This window comes from Falco naumanni, chromosome 10 (genome assembly GCF_017639655.2).
Source record: "Falco naumanni isolate bFalNau1 chromosome 10, bFalNau1.pat, whole genome shotgun sequence".
NCBI classification, from domain to species: Eukaryota; Metazoa; Chordata; class Aves; order Falconiformes; family Falconidae; genus Falco; species Falco naumanni.
The window spans coordinates 19,497,696-19,515,325 of record NC_054063.1 but is presented as its reverse complement, the minus strand read 5'-3'; the positions used below and the strand labels follow the sequence as shown (position 1 = coordinate 19,515,325).

The 17,630-nt window shown below is 47.0% G+C and overlaps 1 protein-coding gene across 2 annotated transcripts in view; it reads left to right on the top strand.

Annotated features, from left to right (window-relative positions):
• Positions 1–17,630, top strand: part of EPS8L2 (EPS8 like 2) — a 66,875-nt gene that overhangs the window by 35,245 nt on the left and 14,000 nt on the right. For both annotated transcript variants that reach the window (XM_040608644.1, XM_040608645.1), the window contains 9 exons: positions 2,734–2,798; positions 8,790–8,951; positions 9,883–10,032; positions 10,176–10,255; positions 10,673–10,812; positions 12,965–13,044; positions 13,529–13,655; positions 14,015–14,103; positions 16,539–16,613. In XM_040608644.1, the coding sequence (XP_040464578.1) occupies positions 2,734–2,798; positions 8,790–8,951; positions 9,883–10,032; positions 10,176–10,255; positions 10,673–10,812; positions 12,965–13,044; positions 13,529–13,655; positions 14,015–14,103; positions 16,539–16,613 (968 nt within the window). The remainder of the gene's footprint in view (positions 1–2,733; positions 2,799–8,789; positions 8,952–9,882; positions 10,033–10,175; positions 10,256–10,672; positions 10,813–12,964; positions 13,045–13,528; positions 13,656–14,014; positions 14,104–16,538; positions 16,614–17,630) is intronic.

Here is a 17,630-nt window from a genome sequence, read left to right as displayed (position 1 = left end):
CATCCTTCTTTCAGGGCTGAAGATATTTGCCTGTCCTAATGTAAAAACCTTCTGTTTCCAGACCAAGCACTTCAGCCCTTTCCATACCCTTTTAAAAAGGAGGGGATGGGATGTCTTAATGTCTGAATTTGTCTCCATCCCACACAGACGCAGTGTTCTCATTTCCATTAGTGTCATCTATTTACACGAGAAATGTTTGGTGAGGAAATTGAGGTTAGTGAGGGAAAAAAAAAAAAAAGTTACTCACATCAGACATGAATCCCTGCGGTGTGTGTTGCCGTGTGCCCTATTCCAGACCTTGCCCCACATTTGAAGTAGGGCAGACTTCAATTAAAACACACAGCAAACAGAAAATGCCATTGACCCTTCAATGCGAGCCTAAGGTGGGAGGTAGCTGTGCTGAAATATTAATTTACTCAAGGTCACTCTGGAAGCTAATGGCTGAGCAGGGAGTCTGAGGTCTTTGAGCTATCCTCACTCCATTTCCAAGCCCACGCTGGCGGTGTAAAAGGCACCGGCTCAGAGACCGGCAGTCTCCATTAACACCTCTGCCAGTGTGCCCACCAAGAAATCATTTCTGCTTGTGAACAGCTGCCACTTTAGGGCTACCAGGAACTGGCCGCAGAGGCCAAGCACACTGCTGTCTTTTCAACCACAGGCACAGAGATACCAGGCATAAATTCCTTGGGCATCCTGCCAAGCGAATGGCACACCTCAGTCTTAAAAGAGCATTATGAAAGTGTTTAAAAGCACTAGAAATCAGCTTGAAACCAGCTTCTATCAACACTTGCCAGGCTCCAAATGAAAGTAGCAGCGTCTCTTCTTCCGTTCATTGTCTCTGGGCTAACTTTGTATCTTTAACATGCTCCAGCGGCCATAGGCTGGTTTGCTACCAGTGCTCAGCCCTGTGTCTTGGGAGAAGTACCAAGAGGAGCTCAATTTAAAAGCTCTTCTCTGCTAGGTCGGTGCTTGTTCTGGAGAGACACCTGGTGGCAATGCCCGCAGAGCCCGAGCTGAGCTCAGGGACGCACTCATCCTCCTTCCGTGGAAGCCAAGGAGAAATAAAAGCATAACAGAGATGCAAGGGAAAAGATTCATACTACCAAGGTGGGAACCAAGGCAAAAGCACGGCACAAACCTGCACGTCTCCCAAGCCCCAAGCCCAACTCCACCACCCCTGTGCCTGAGCAGCATTTCACAGCCCCAAACCAGGGCAGGTGATAGGAGCAAGAGCACCCAACAGACACTTAGCAAAAAAACTGTGAAAGACCCGAAGTCTAATATACCTGAGAAGTTTGAGCTTGTTCAACCCTAACCAGTTTTTAACTACCCTCCCTGCCAGCACTCTGATTTTAGGATAGCCAAAGAAATCCCAAATTCCCATGAGCTGGGAGCTAAATCAAAGTAAGTTGAAACAGGAGCTTTCCAGGGGCTAGATAGGCTGGCTAGAAATCCTATCCCATTTTGGGCAGGAAAAATCTAGGTGTGAAGCTGCATGTGACACGCAGGGGCATGCACACTCATGAGGAAGGATATTTACAGAAATCCTGGCAATTAAAAAAGGAGGCACAGGTCTATAGGATATTTTAACTCCTGTTAACTCTGTGGGAAAGCAGCAGATTCAGGCCAGCTTCTTCCTTTACACAGGATCTACTGGCAGGAGGTTTAAATAACAGCTATCCAGGTGAGGAGTGAATACAAGGACACCCCCAGGACTAAGCTAAAGCTCCAAACTGGTGCTTTGGGGGTTGCTTTCTGTTCTTGTCACAGCAGGATGCTCTGCTTGCTACATTTACTCCTTGCTAGCATTCTCCATGCAAGGCTTAAAGGAGAACACACATCAGAGCTGGCAAATTACTCCCCAGCCAACACTCAGGCTGTAGTTCAGTGTTGCACCTTCTCTATCACTATCACCAGCTTCAGGAACTGCCATCCTTTCCAATCCTGACCCCTCATTTCTCATCCCATCACTGCAGTCCACTGACTGCTGTGCCCATGCAACTGTTTGCAGGACAAGTTCATGCAAGCAGGCTCAGGGAAAGGGACAGACAGGACGCACGGTCTGAACCAGCATGGAGCAGCAACAGGAGCAGCAGCAGGCAGCTGCTGGAGATGTCTATTTGCAGGAGTCTCAGTAATTCCTGGTAGCTTTGGATAGCTTAATCCCTACAGTCCTTCCTGTCTTTAACTCCAACCCTTCACCGTGGCTTGCCAGGAAACACAAGAAAGCAAACTAAAAGCATTACAGTAGTGCAGAGGGCTTCCTCTGGAGGGCGATTCAAAGGGCTGTTATGTCCAAACTGGGGGTTGTGGTTGGAATTTTTCTTCTTGCCATGTGCATATCAGTCTTCCGCAGCCTTCTCAAGCCACTCCTCCACTCCCCAGCCCTCTGCCAAGAGCTTCCCTAATCATTTGTTGCTTGAGGCTTTGCTTTACCCTAGGTTTAATTTCCTCCACAAACGATGCTGACCCCAGGAATCAAATTAGCAGCAGTATTAAGAGATACAACTTGAACGTGCACTTTACATATCTGATTTGCCAATCCTCATTACAAAAGTTAGTATAAGTAACATGTCTATTATTGCAAATACTCTGATTGAAGATTGAAGACTCTGAACTCAGAGAGTGTGAGAAAGACTGTAGCACCCCATCATGACAGCTGTAACTCTCAGATCCTGATATAACAGCAAACACCTGCTACAATGAAGGCTTGTTTTCTTCTTTTTTTTGCAGAACAAAGGAAAAAATACTCCAACTCCAATGTCATTATGCACGAGACTTCACAGTACCATGTACAGGTGAGTATGCAATGGAATGTTAAGGGGCTGAAAGGCCAGCATCAGTGATAGATGCAGGTAATGCAACGAGCTTCATTTGTCCTTGACCTTCATCAGGCTAAAAAGGAGCCAGGAGCCTTCTGACAGTAAGCAAGCATCACTCTTCACACCCTGAGAGAGGCAAACATCAAAGCTGCTTGAAACTTCATATTTCTTTTCCACAGTTCCCGGCTCCCCGATGCCTGTAAATCAGGTTGTCTCCTGAGCTTCCCACCCAGCTAGACACACTCACTATTTCTAGCTCCTGGGCTGTAGGACACACTTTCAGACTTAGCCATCTGCTGTAATTTCCCTCCTTGCGCTGTGGGTCACCGTGGTCCTGCCAGCCTGGACCCAGGGGCTGAGATCACACAAGCCCTCTCAATCACACGTAGCACCCTGCTGAAGCTGGAACCACCTGGGCTTCTCATCAAATTCCTTTGAGCACAAAAGGGTAGGGAAATAAAGAATAAAATAGGTAGGTGGAGCGCAGGGACTCTGAGGAGAGAAACTAAAGGGCTATAAGGGCAACACAATTCCCGAGACAATTCCTCTCCCAAGATTGACCCCCACTCCCTTCTACAAGTCAGAGGTTACAGGCTGGACTGGATCCCTCTCCTTTCTCTCCTCTCACTTATTGCCTGCTCTAAAAATCAACACCAGCTCTCCAGCCATCTTTTACTTCTCTGCTGCTCCTCTCCAACTCCATGTTTTGGAGAGCAGCAGTTGTTCCATTATGGTACAGGATTATTTGAAAATCCAAGCAAACAGGCTCTGGTATAGCTCACAGACCCTCCTGCAAGGCTACAAACGGCTTTCCATGGAAAAACTCTGAATCATGCTCAAATCTTCTAACAAAGCCAGGTCCAGACTTCCATGGCTTTTCCCACATTACATGACACAGGTCATCCCTGACCACTTAATTCTCCCTCCCTTGGATCCCACACATTTCTTTGAATCGAGGAGTGGAAGAGATACCCACATTAAGACTGCTTTGGGATGGGGAGAGAAGCAGAGAGATCAGTCGCTGCTTCTGCATGTCCAGTGCGTTGACCTGTACACTGAAGGCTCAGAAGTTACTGGCTTGTCCCTTTTCCCGTTCTGGGCTACATCCAGGACCAGTGCCTAGGGACATTCTGAGGTCAGCGACTCTGTCCTCTTGCTACGAGGCATGATGTGCTTGGGAGGTCACTGTCTGAGGGGCTTGCTGTAAAGCCAGCACTGATCAGTCATTCAGCCTGATATTTGCTGTCATTACAGCCTGCAGGTAGGAAATTGTTGACAAGAAGGGAGGACAAAAATGATCATTAAGGAATGTGAAGTTGGTTTAATTACATATGGACCTCTTTCCTACTTTAAATTTAAATGGAAAGTGGCATACAAATCCATCATTTATCAAAAATGTATTTCCTTTCTGAATAATCAAAATTCAACCAATTAAAATGTTGAGTAATTGGAGAGAGGAGAATGAGGTTTTTTTTAGTAATCTATAAAAAAAAAAAAGCATTAAAAAGAGAAGGAAAATTCTGTACAAGGAAAGGGAGAAGCTGTCCTCTCTCCCTCTTCTGCATTTGAAGGAGGGTAGTGGGAGCTACTGTCCCTCTTGTCACCCCGTGCTTCAAACCCTTCTCAGTCAGCACATACAGGTTAAAACCAGGGTTTCCAAGGCGGTTACAGGAACTCATCTGCCCAAACAACAGAGACCACATTGACTATCATCTTTCAGCTCCCCCTCAGCTACTGTGTCCTCCCAAGTAATTCAAAACTCTTCAACCATGACAGGCATTAAGCCAAATTCATCTCCCAGTGTCGCAGACATCCACTGGGGGGGGGGGGGGGGGGGCGGGCGGGTTCAGAAGCCAGGCTGGCCATCCCCGTAATGCGGGACACCAGTGCGGGACACTGTGGGAGTGGAGGTGCCTGTCTGAGTTCAGCTGGACCATTCATCACCGAAAAGTGGGCAAGGCAAGAAAGGAAAACACTTTACAAAGTTCATATTTAGTAGATAGGGCCCTCTCTTCTCTGGTTTAAAACCCCAGTCCAGCAGAGTGCTTCAAGCACACAGTTTGAAAGGAAAGAGCCTGTTCAGTTGCTTGAAATGAAATTTAGACACTTAAAAATACTTGTTTGGAAAGAGGGCCAGGTTTCCATCAGAGACCAACTTGATGGCCAGCTGCCCCATCGGTAGCCGTGCCAACCATCCCCATTATTGACTCCTGCCAAACAAAGTCACTCATGGAAGCAGAGAAGGGACTTTAAACAGTGACACATACATTAATTCTTCATTAATTATGCCATATGCCACCCATTTGTGAGTCTCTACCTTGAACTCTGACCAAGGCAAAGGGGATTTCAGTGACAGGCAGTGAGATGTGAGGAAACCTCTACCTAAAGAGACATTTTACACCCTCTGAAGTAATCTATAAGCTGATCAAAGTTTAATAGTGAATGGAGCCATTGCCCATTCTTACAAAAACAATATTTGAATATCCATCTGGTTGAAAAGGGTTTTAATAAGATTAAAAAACAGTAGCAAGCTTCTCTCCCTCTCACTCCACTGATATCTAAAGAAAATGGAAAAGAAAAAAAATATTCTAATGAGTCTGAATTAGACAAGTAGATTTCCCCTCCCTGAAAATTAACTTACTTAACAGTAAACAACAGAGGAATTTATGAAGACTGTAAACTTGGCAGTTAAAATACTAGAACTGATAAGAATGCCTGTCATCAGGTATAAACCAATTCTCTTCCCTGCTCGGAAAGCAGAGGGTTTGTCACCTCTGCACAGATAATATTGACTTTGCGAATACCTTTTCGTGCACTATTTCACAATTACAGTAACATACACCTGAGCATGTTTTTCATATCTGATTGCATGGCTAATCTCAGCTTTCAGGTCAAATACCTGCCAGGAGTTTTATTTAGACAGTGCCTCACCCAATACCTTTCCTTTATGAACCCAGGATTGGGTCTTACCCTCTGCAGTGTTTATCCTGTGCTCTGCTCTTTCCAGTCTTTGTGAATCATCTACCAGCCACCGTAACAACAAACTGGTCACTACAGATCCTATCCACCCCTAATTCCCACCGTCAAACATCAGTATTTAAAGAATCAGCCCTTTCTGGGCTACCAGTGCTTTAAATCTGAGTCTTTCCCCCTGCATTCATCTCATCTGGAGCCAAATGTGACAACAGTTCTTCCCTGTGCTTCAAACATGACCATCCAGGGCTCCATCTCTTGAGTGCACACATCCATCTCGGGTCCATCTGGTCTGCTTCAGACCCCAATGTTCACAGCCTCTCCAAGGTCCCTTTGTAACCTATGTCCACTGCAGGACAGTGCTGGTTCCTTCCCTGACAGTGCAGCAGAGTCAGCTTCTGCTGCCTCTTAAGTCTGCTTCCCACTTTGCATTTCCCTAGGCTTTTGCAGGTGGAAAGGACTTACTTCCTAATGAACTCATCCTCCTCCCTTGCCCACTGAGGCACGTGCCAGTGGTGGGCACTACCCGTTGGGTTATTTAATCAGCTCATGAGCTTAGACTGCTACTGGGAACAGATTTTCCACCAGCCCTTTCTCCTCGTGCTTTATAGCTCGCTCTTGCTAGTCTTCTGGAACAAAGACCGCCTTTTTGTGCTACATGTGGACCCTGACCTCTGATACAGCATCACTATAGCGAAGAGTCAGCACCAGAAAGAAACTGCCTGACTCCTGAAAAGGTTATATCTGATCACTGGGAGAAGGCATAAAGACAAGGGATCAGAGGGAGAAAAGCTAGGCAAAACTCATCCCTGTAACAGAGACAAAGAGCCACTCCAAATTTCATATCAGTTTGTGGCTCACTTTAAAACACCCCCCCTTTTCTGCAGCTCTTGCTTTGAAACCAGGCTGCAGGATTCGTGCAAAGAGAAGCAGGAGCTGCCACTGCTGCCATCCCCACAAACACTAAACACCCAGCAGGACTGTCCATGGGGTGGCCGCACTGTTGCCCCCAGCCCCACCAAGAACGCACACAATGCCATCTGCTCCAGGTGTGGTACTGGGCTCTCCCTGCCAGAAGGGTCAACCTGCCCCATGGCTCTTCAGCGCACCCACAGCTGATTCAGCAGCAGCCTGTCATGCACCCTAATGCTACCAAGTAGGGGAAGCGGGGTGAGAGGCTCAAGTTGGTGCTGATACCAGAAAATCAGAGACAAAACTCTCTAATACTCATTTTCAAGTGTTACAAAGCGGGCATTCTTGATTTTTGGTGCTGGATGCACAGGAAATAAGTTCTACCTAATGTGCACCCCGACTGTGTTCACTGTTTATATGGCCAATCTATACAGATGAATGACATTTCTGAGAAACTATTAGCATATTCATTACAGTTCCATGAACTACTTATCTACACTCTTACTACCCATGTGTGGCCTAATGGGTCAAGGGTCCTCTGGTGGTCATTTAGGACATCTTCATCCTCTTCCTCTTCTCGTCTTTTCATGACCTTCTCTTCTTCTGGCCCTGTTTCAGCACTCTTGGCTCAGATCTTGGTTTCAGATCAGTTCTTATCTACTTAGTAGCTAAACTACATAATACAGCGTTGTACAACTCATCTGTGCCATGGATGCATAATTGCAACGTTTACAGTTAAGCACACTGGTAAAATTCCTCTGGTATCAGTAGATGGGCCATCGATATTCCAGGGAAGAGAGAAGGAGCTGGGATCTGGCCTGACAAGCCTCCCAGCAGCAGACGCCTGGACTAGCTGCAGCACAGACACATTGCTCAGGCCCTACAGCCCCAAAAGCCTCCTGCCTTTCTCTCCTGGAAAAAGTTTGTTATTACAGGGAAAAGCTTCAGCTGCTTTCCCAGATGGGCATGTTCTCCTTCCCCTCCCCTCCCCAGCACATAGCAGGGCAGCAGAGGGAACAAGGTAAAACAAGACCATTTCCTTTTCCTTCCCAATTCTTTTTTCCCTTTCCCCTGTTGTCACCTGAACACGTGGCCTGGCTGTGCTGTCACTTGCACAGAGACAACTGCACAGAAACCAGCCTGGCTGCTCTGAGCAGGCAAGGGTCCCCACATCTCCTGCCTGGCCGCCCCCCTCCTGACAGAGAGGCACATTCTCCCCATCCACAGAAAGCAGCACCTGCTCTCGCTGGCTGCTGATCACAGCAGGGAGAAATAAGTTACCTGGATTTCTGGAGCAGCTTTCTTTCACCCAGTGCTGGGGCAGGCACATGCATCATTTGGATTTGATGTGCTTCTGCAGCTGCCACCCTGCCCTGCCAGCGTTCCCCTTGCGCCAAGCCCCAGGAGCAATCCAAAGCCTGCAGCTGCAGCTCGATTACACAAACTCTTTGTACATAGAGGTGCCAAGTGCAAAGCTTGGATCACCACACACTTCAGGACACCGAGCAGGGATGGGAAAACACACGAGTGCAGCCACGTCTGGGATGTTCCCACCTTACCTGAGCTGCTCCCGGCCCAAGTGCACACCAAGGCAGCACAAGAGGACATGGCAGCATGGAAGCCAGGCTGGCAGTGGGAAGAGCCCTGGGTGGGTTTACAGGACAGGTGGAAGGAGAGAGGCAGGAAAACCAGGGTAATCTAGCAAAGCCACAGCGCAGGACAGAGGCAAGCAGCAAAAAAAAAAAAGAAAAGCCAGGGGACTAACTCATGTGTACAAAACATTTGCACCACTGGACAATGGCCAGAGCTGCTAAAATTGACACATGATGAGATAAATATGCAAGTGGTGAAACTTGTTATGAAAAGTCTTGCGGCATTACAAAACCCTGATCTTTCACCGCTGTGGCCAGGCTGGTACTAACAACTAGAATGCACGCCTTCTGCAGCAGCTTTCACATCTGTGCTCCAAAGAACAGGCAAACAGCAGTTCAAGCCTTTAGAGCAGGTTTCACCGCTGATTTATGGTACAGACACTATCAAAGGTTTTTTACCTGTTTTTCACTCCTTCCCCCCCCCCTTCAGCATTTGGCCACCTTCATTATGGATAAGAGCGAGTCCATTGTGACTGTGGATGACGCTATCCGAAAACTCATCTTGCTCAACTCCAAAGAGAAGATCTGGACACAGGAGATGCTGCTGCAAGTGAACGACAAGTCCATCCGCCTCCTGGACTGCGAGTCACAGGTACCCAGAGTTCTGCGAGAGCTACCCCCAGGCTGCTGCATGGGGCGTGGTGCGCACCCTTCCCATCCTGCCTGGGAGGGCCATTTCTGAGGAACACAAGGGCGAATCACTACCAAAATCGACTCCCAGGTGTGTGGCAGCTGGCTGACTCTAATGTAAAGGGCAGGTAGGTGTGAGATGATTTATTCACAGCTCCAGAGCACAGCTACTCTTTCACAATGTGAAAGATACCTTGAGCTGTGCTCCAGGCCAATCCCATCAATGTGGGAGAGATGCAGACTTACAGGTCCACAAAGATCCACGTAAAGCATAAGCAGAGAGGCAAGGACATACTACTCACAGTAAAGTAGCATACTACTCACAATAAAGTAGCACACAAGATATCTGCCTGAGAGCAGTGCCCCATTTTGACGGGTGATCTATGTACATGCACAGAGGGCACCTAATCCAAGGGGAAAGAGCAGCCAGACAGTGGGAGAGGGATGGTGCTGCCCCAATTTGAACAATAAGAAACTAAACAACATTAGCCCAAGGTCATCCAAGGAAACAGTGGGAGGGTGAGCCCCTCACAGGAAGCATCATCCCTCCCAGTGCTCTGCTGGGATGCACAACAAGCATACTAGTACAGGGAGAGCACAGCATGATGGTAAGCAACAAAGCTCCTATTATTGAAGTCTCATGCTGGGCCCAGAGGAAAACAAGAGCTCACCTCTGCCACGCACCTCTCCTCTTCCGCAGTCCCAAGCCACTGCCCCTCTGCAAACCTGGACACATGTCTCTGAAGAGCCCAGCAAACCGCCACTGTGCTGTGAAGCACAAGCTCTGCCAGGTCTCACTCCTCAAACAGGGATCCCAGAGGTCCATGCACAGGACCATTCCCCACTGGTTCCATAGCTCCCCATTGCCTGACCCCTTCCTCTTCCTCTTCCAGGAGGAGCTGGAAGACTTCCCTCTGCCGACAGTCCAGCACTGCCAAACAGTGCTGAATCAGATGCGCTATTCCTCCATCCTCCTTCTGGTGTGTCAGGATTCAGAGCAGCACAAACCTGACATCCACTTCTTCAACTGTGACGAGGTGGAGGTAAGCAGAGCCCTCCTTGCTGGTGTGAAACAGAGAACAAAATATGCTCCTAGCTGTCTGCCAGCCCCTCCTTCCTTTGCCCACTGGAGCCCTCAATCCTTTCCAAAGCAAAGCCTTAAAAACATCCCCGTTTTATCTTTAAGGCGGAGATGGTTCACGAGGATATAGAAAGTGCCCTGGCAGACCACAAGCACGGGAAGAAGATACGGCCACAGACACTCAAGTATGTACACTGCACGATACAGCTGGGAGTTAAAAACAAAGCAAAAAAAACACAAAAAAAGAAAGTCCCATTTACAATGGTACTGGAGAGGGGCTTTTTACAAGGGCATGTAGTGACAGGAAAAGGGCGAATGGCTTTAAGCTGAAAAAGGGTAGATTTAGAGTGGACATAAGGAAGAAATTTTTTACCATGAGAGTGGTGAGACACTGGTACAGGTTGCCCAGAGCAGCTGTGGCTGCCCCATCTCTGGAAGTGTTCAAGGCCAGGTTGGACGGGGCTTGGAGCAACCTGGTCTGGTGAAGTAGATGATCTTTAAAAGTCCCTTCCAACCCAAACCATTCTATGATTCACACACCAGCCTCTCAGAAACAGGACCAGCAGCCACTGATAAGGTTGTTCTGCTTGTTTCCCTTGCAGAGCAAACCAAGAAAAGATCAGGCAGAGACAATCCATCCTCCCACCGCCGCAAGGGCCAGCTCCCATCCCAATCCAGCACGACACACGAGGCTCAGCGATGAACAGGAACCGGGTGGCACCCCCTTCCCAGCACGATCCAGGTACTGGGAGCACTCAGCAAGTCTGTCCTGGGGACGGAGGACTCATTAGCCCAGATAGTCAACCCTCCTGAAATGGTCTGTGGTCATTTCAGGCCCTGTGTTGCTGGAGTGCAGGGAAGCTCAGTGTTTTTTCACCACATTATAATGCAACACAGACACATACCAAAGGCACAACATGTTGTTGCATATCTGGCTGTGCTTTATAAATGCCTAAGAATTGGGCCGCAGCAAACATCTGCACCCACTGGGCTAGCAGTTGGCATCCTCTGTTCAGCAACAGCTCAATAATTCAAAGCTCCTAGAAACAACTTGTAATAACACCTGTATTTTGGGATACTGAAATTCCCAAAACAGGTGAAAGCCCCTCATAAAACTGAGCCATCACATGACATTCAGAGCAGGCATCAGTGATCTTAAAACATGCAGACAAGACAGACCTGGTCAGAAAGCCAAATTCCTGCTCTGATGACTTCACAGGAGCCAAGATTTCACCCTCAGAAATCAAGTGGTTTGCATGAATTCTCCTAGAGATGAGTGTAGAAATGCAGATCTGAACTCAGCTCTCTCATGCGCGGATTTACAATCTTACTCCAAAACCATCCCGACTTCATCCTGTTTGAGCCAGCTTGAAAAAACTTGTATTCACCTTTGGAGAAAGTGGTAACAGAAGTAAGCTCCCCATAACAGAAATAAACTCTCCAACAAAAGCTCAATCTGATTAAAATGACGAGCAAAGTGTAAGCCTTTCTTATCACTGCCTATTGTACCACCTTCTCTTCGAATTAATTTCTAGGTTAAAGGAAAACATGTAATCAGGATACTATGAGAAACTCCAAACACTGGCTGAGGATAGAAAATACTCGTTTCCCCAGGATGGGATCTGAAGCCAAAGAGCGGTTCTGGTCTCCTCAATGGAGAGCCTATTTCAAGTCCAGTTTTGCATAATGAAAATAAGATCTATATTTCAGAGCTGGACCGTGTATAAACATCCATATGCTGATGCAACAGCAGTTTTTAACAAAATGGCCACCCTTAACTCTGCCCTTCCCAGGACACAGCATAAAGCTTTAAGCCCATTGCTTACATCAACAGAGTTGGGCATTTACTCAGGCAGGATTTCTGGACCTGAGAACACAGAGCCTGGCACGAAAGCAGGTGACAGGAGAAAGCCTTGAATGATGCCTGTTTGCCGAGATTGCTTCTCCTTCAAAACACGCCTTATTGCTTTTCTACAAAACCTGTCAAAACTAATCACCTCATCTTAACACCTAAAGATGACATAAATTTTCACGGTCCTTTGCCAAAACTGCCTCCCTAGTTCTTCCACTTTATAATCCTGCTGTCCAAGCACCTGCTCTACTGGCCCTTCCAAACTCCATTTCATGTTATTCTTTTCGCAAGAGGCCTCCTGAGCAATTGTTCACACCAGAACATCACCCCCTCACCAAGCACCTGTCTTCTGGAAGCAGGGAGGTGTCTGTGTTTTTTATTGCAGAAGGATTTTTTTGAACACCAATTTAAAACACTTGAAAGACTGCACACAAGTTTGTACAAAAATGCCGATTTATACACAGGCCTGCCTAAGCATCAGTCATGCAGAATTCCTGGCACGCTGCTTTCTAGCAAGCGACAGTTGTATTCACTTCTAGGTCTTAGTTCTTCTTTCTCAACTACCATTTAGTTAAACTGGCATCTCTGGGAGAAGGAAGGCTCCTGAGGACAGCTGGAGGTTAGAAGATAGTGGGAGTTAATTTAATGGCACTTTGTATACACGCAGAGTGCTTGGTGGCTCTTGAGCTCCTCTGCGGGACTAAGGCAGCACAGATGCATCAAAGGCAAAGGAGTCAGTGACTCACAGCAGCTGGAGACTGGGGCTTGCAGGTCTCTGCCTGTAGCTGGCAGCTCCTCACAATTTATTCATTGCTTATATTTGAAAACACGCAGCGTATCAACACAGAGGGTTGGCGGGCAAGTTCTGTGACCCTAGGAGATTTAATTGGCAACTTTGAGTACCTCCTGCTTTTTATGATCTCCTTAGGTGCTCTCATAACCCAGAATAAAACACCAAGCTGGGATTTACCATCCTGCGTTTAATGGAGCCTATTTTCACCCCGATAGTAAATGTATTTTTCGCTCCCTCCCTTGTTTGCAGACTATGAACGACGAGGCTCCAGCTCTCATGACCATGAAGAGTCCCGAGCCATCTTAGCACAGAAGATTGAAAAAGAAACGGTTGGTAATATGAACAGCGCACAGGCAATAGACAGAAAGAGAGAAAGGAAGCAAGGGGCTCCTCCATGAGCAGACATTTTATGCATAGTCATCATTAACCTGATAACTGCTGTGCATAAAGATAAGATGAACAAAAGCAGAGTCCATCATGGGTCAGTTATGATGTCCTTTGACCTGAAGTAGCTCTGCTGATTTCAGAAGGTCTGCTCCTCCCCAGCCCACAGCCCAGTCTTGGAGTTACTTTCCAGATGTCCATTAGCAGGGGTCACTTGTCACATTGAGAAGTACAGCACACAGCCAGGCACAGCTTTGTGTTTGGAAAGTGATGAATTCAGCTTAATTTCATGCCTGGATTCCCCATTCCTGTGCATTCTTCCAGGAACTGGAACAGGCAAAAAGCAGCACGCTCTGCGATCCGAGCTTCCCAGCTGCGTGCAGTTTGGGCTCGCTTTTACCTTGGTTTGTTGCATTTCTGTCCTCACAGCAAATCCTGAACTGCACTCTGGATGACATTGAAGTGTTTGTCGCCAGGCTTCAGAAGGCTGCAGAGGCATTCAGACAGCTCAACCAAAGGAAGAAAGGGAAGAAGAACAAGAAGAAAGGGCCAGCAGGTACAGTGCAGCAGCTAGAACAAATGGGGAAGGCAGGGGCGTGGATGAAGGTTGCGGGGAGAGCTCAGTTTGCATCCTAGCCAGGCCAGACTGATGCAGCAGCATGGCTATGGACCCAACAGCAGCTACACCAGTTTGGAAGGTGCTGCTGGTCTGTGGGGACCTCTTGTAGAGCACACGGAACCTAGTGAAGCCTCCCACACAGGGAAAGACTTCTGGCTTCTCTTGAACCCTTGATTTCTAGTAGTTCTAGTCTCAGCACCCATTATTGCCGTGCCTTCCATGTGCCAGCAAGATGAAAATTTCCTGAAAAGGGATGCTCTAATTAAAGTGTTTTTCTCTCCACCTTCTCATGAAAGAGGGCATGCTGACCCTTCGAGCAAGACCCCCAAGCGAGGCCGAGTTCATCGACTGCTTCCAGAAAACCAAACTGGCTTTTAACCTCTTGGTAAGACACAGGGGGTATTTTCATCCCATGCAGCGAATAAGGCTTTTCCGCACATCTCACAGCAGCACGCATTCAAAGTGAAATTTGAACTGTCAAGGGACAAAGATGTGAATTCCAGATTCTTCAGAATCTAGAACAAACACTGCCTTTTGTCTCAAGCAGTGACAAGGCTTTTCCCCATTATCACAGCAATAAGCATTCAAAGTGAAATCTGAACCGAAAATACTTATCAAGGAGAAAAAGTATGAATTCCAGATTCTTCAGAATCCGGAACAAACATTGTGTCAGGCTTGTGCAGGTTTCTTGGGCCAAGCTGTTAATCTGAAACTAGAAGCACAGCATCCAGGACAGGACTGAGCAGCCAAGGGCCTTGCCTGGATCTCTTTTCAGATACAGTCCTGACTTAAAGCATTTGCAAAGTTCTGAGCTTAGGGAGCCAAGATGTGCCATGCCCACCTTGCCGACAGCCATGGAAAGGCTTACATATAGATATTCCCACTCTAGACACTCACTTCTGCTTGTGGCCTTTAAAAATCTGGGTAGTTTTGTGACAGCTTTAGTCCTTGCTACTCTTACAAGCATAAAACAGAGGACTATAAATATTAAGGAGAGTCTTTTCTACTTTAAATTGTTCTATCCAATTCTGTCTACAGAGCAGCTGTAAAGCTGCCTCAGCCAGAGGCCTGGGAAGTCTCTGGTTAACAATAACTGATATCCCCCACTGCCCTGAGATTCCTGGCTCCTGCTCTCTTTCTCCTCTGGAAGAGTCACTCTGTTAAGAAAGGGATGAAAAGTAGGAGCATGAAGATGTTCCCAGTGCTGCTACTTCCACTTAGTGAAGTATGTGAGACCAGGAGGGTAACAAGCCAGAAGGAAATTCTGTCAGTTCTGACCAAACTTGCCCAGTTGAACACAGCCTAATATCTTTCCTGAGAAGTAATTAGTCAGAAAATCAGAGATTGTAAACAACCTTAATGCAGGACAGCAAGCTCCAGCCTTTTCTTTTAGAAGCAAATACACGTAATTTTTGCCTGCTCAGGACCAGAACCAAGTCTTGGAGGTGGCAGCTCTGGCCAGCAATCACTGGTCTTGCACAAACCGATCCAGTGCCCCACTAAGACCATGCCACATATCCACAGTGGGATGTCAGCTTCCCTGAAGCAGCAGCTGAGGATTCTCCAAGCATAAAGAAATCCCAGCCAGGCTGTCACATCCCAGCCCTGACTGCTGACACAGCTGAGATAAATACACCAGAGTCGGCGTGGTCAGCCAAACCCTTAGCACAGCACAGGTCTGTGATGGAGTCGAGTGTCCTTCCCTGGACACTGCCAATTGTGCAACAAAACCACAAGCGCCCATCTGTGCAAATGCTCTGGCCCCCAAGCTCTGCACTGCTGCTGCCTCTCTGTCAGCAGTGCGGGAGCCAACACGTAAAAAAATCATTCACATGCCCAAGCTCTCCCTGCCTGGACTTTGCTGCCTGCCTATCCACAATCTCACAAAGAGCAACTGATCTCCTGGCAAGAGGCCACGGGCAAGTAAGAAGGAGAGTGGGGAATCAGTGGCAGAGCACTGCCACGTCTTCCCCAACACTGCTGTCACAGGCCACGTGGCTGCAAAGTCCTTGTGAAGTGCCATTTCATTTAGTCACCTTGTCACCATCATTATTTCACACTTTCCACTCCACATTAACGTTTAATCACCAGCATTTAAAATGCTTTGCATTTGGGTAGGGAGGAGGAAGTCCGTTTTCCATTGCAGCAATGCCAGTAGGACAGGACACTAAAAGAGCTGAAAGGAAGCACACACTGAAGTGGTTTCTCACCACAGCTTAGCTGATTGCTCTTAATGAAATGCAGTTCTTACAGTAAAGTAATCCCAAGTGTTCACCCCTCCAGTCCACCCATCTACCCCAAATACGAAGCATTTAAGCAGCCAGCGCAGCTCTAGGTGCTGCAACCAAGACCTTGGTGGAGATTTTCCCTTGTCAGCAGTTTGCCAAGGGACCCCCCCAAAACACTTGCTCTGTCATTTTCATTCACGGGAACTAGCGGGATTTTCAGCTTTGCAAGAGTCAGAAGTAATAGGCCCGGCCCTTCCTCACCAAGACTTGCAAAATAAGCCAAAGTTTCCTGCTTCTGCTCAAAACAGCTCCACAGGGTCTGATTTTAACAGAGTAGGTACTCCACCCCTCCTGAAATTCAACACCCTTAGAAATGGACGCAAAATAAGAATGACCTAAAACTGAATGATTCCTACTCCCCACTCACTTACTCTTCTTCCCTGATTTCAGGTTCACTGTTGAAAGTTTCCGTACTTTTTAGGTTGTTATTAACTATAGCATGCATTAGTCAGCAACGATCCCCCCCTGTGTGACAGAAAGGGGAAATAAAAAATCAGGTTAGGGTTACACTGGGTTTCCTTTCTCTTTTCAGGCCAAACTGAGAAAGCACATCCAGAACCCCAGTGCTTCAGAGTTGGTGCATTTCCTATTTGGGCCGCTGGAACTGGTAAATATTATTCACAGGTTTCACTGTGAACTCACTTTTTATTTCAAATGTTGATTTCACACTTAGAGGTGGCTAGATTATGCAGAAGAATTAGAAGACTGCTCACAACTGGCTAAAGCTTTCTCAGTAAAGTGTAGAAGCAACAATGCCAGTGTTTCTAGCCTCTGATCTGATTTTCAGCTTGAAGTAAATGCAAACCCCTTTAATAAAGGCCTACTGTGAAGAAAAGCACAAGCAGCTATGGCTCCCCTTCAGGATCTGCCTGACCTCATCTCCAGGCAAACATGGTTCAATATTTGCACTGAAAATAGGAAACAGAAATCCTCACTTGAAAAAGAAGCCAGGAGGGACACAGAAATACCAAGTGATTTTCCATTTTTTAAAGTGCCAGCTTGCAACGTATCCTGTCTCTTAACAACAGCTAACTTTTAGATCAGACCTTGCTTTGGCTCCAATAGAAAAATTCTTGTGTTTCTCTGAACTGTCCAGTCTTCTTCAAAGATTTAGGTTGATATTTCTTGAGACAACTGAGCTGATCTAAGGATTAGCTGCTGCCAACAGGAGTCAGGCCATCCCCTGGCATGAAGGCTTGCCTTCTGGCTTTCATTTTATACCATGGAGGACTCAGTCAGGAACTATTTGCCTTATCTATTTGTTTCTTCTTAATAAAATCTGCCAATCAAGTACTATCAGTGCAGTGCAAGGATAATAAGCGGATGCTGAGGGACACAGCATCCCTTTTAGATGGCATCAAACCATTAATTTAGTTCATCTGTGTTGTGAAACTTCACCCTTACACGTGAAGGCATAGAGGAGAACTTTGGAATTGCAAGTCTAACATGAATTAGCCTGGGTTTAGAGGTACGCACCATGGAGGGTACATTGGCTTCCTTTGGAGCGGGCAGGCACAGAGACTTCAAAGGATCAGAGCCACTGATCTTCCTGTCCTTGATTTCTGCTCCTTTGTGCACGTGCCGATTTCGTATTTTGAACATTTCCTACAAAATCCCTCATATT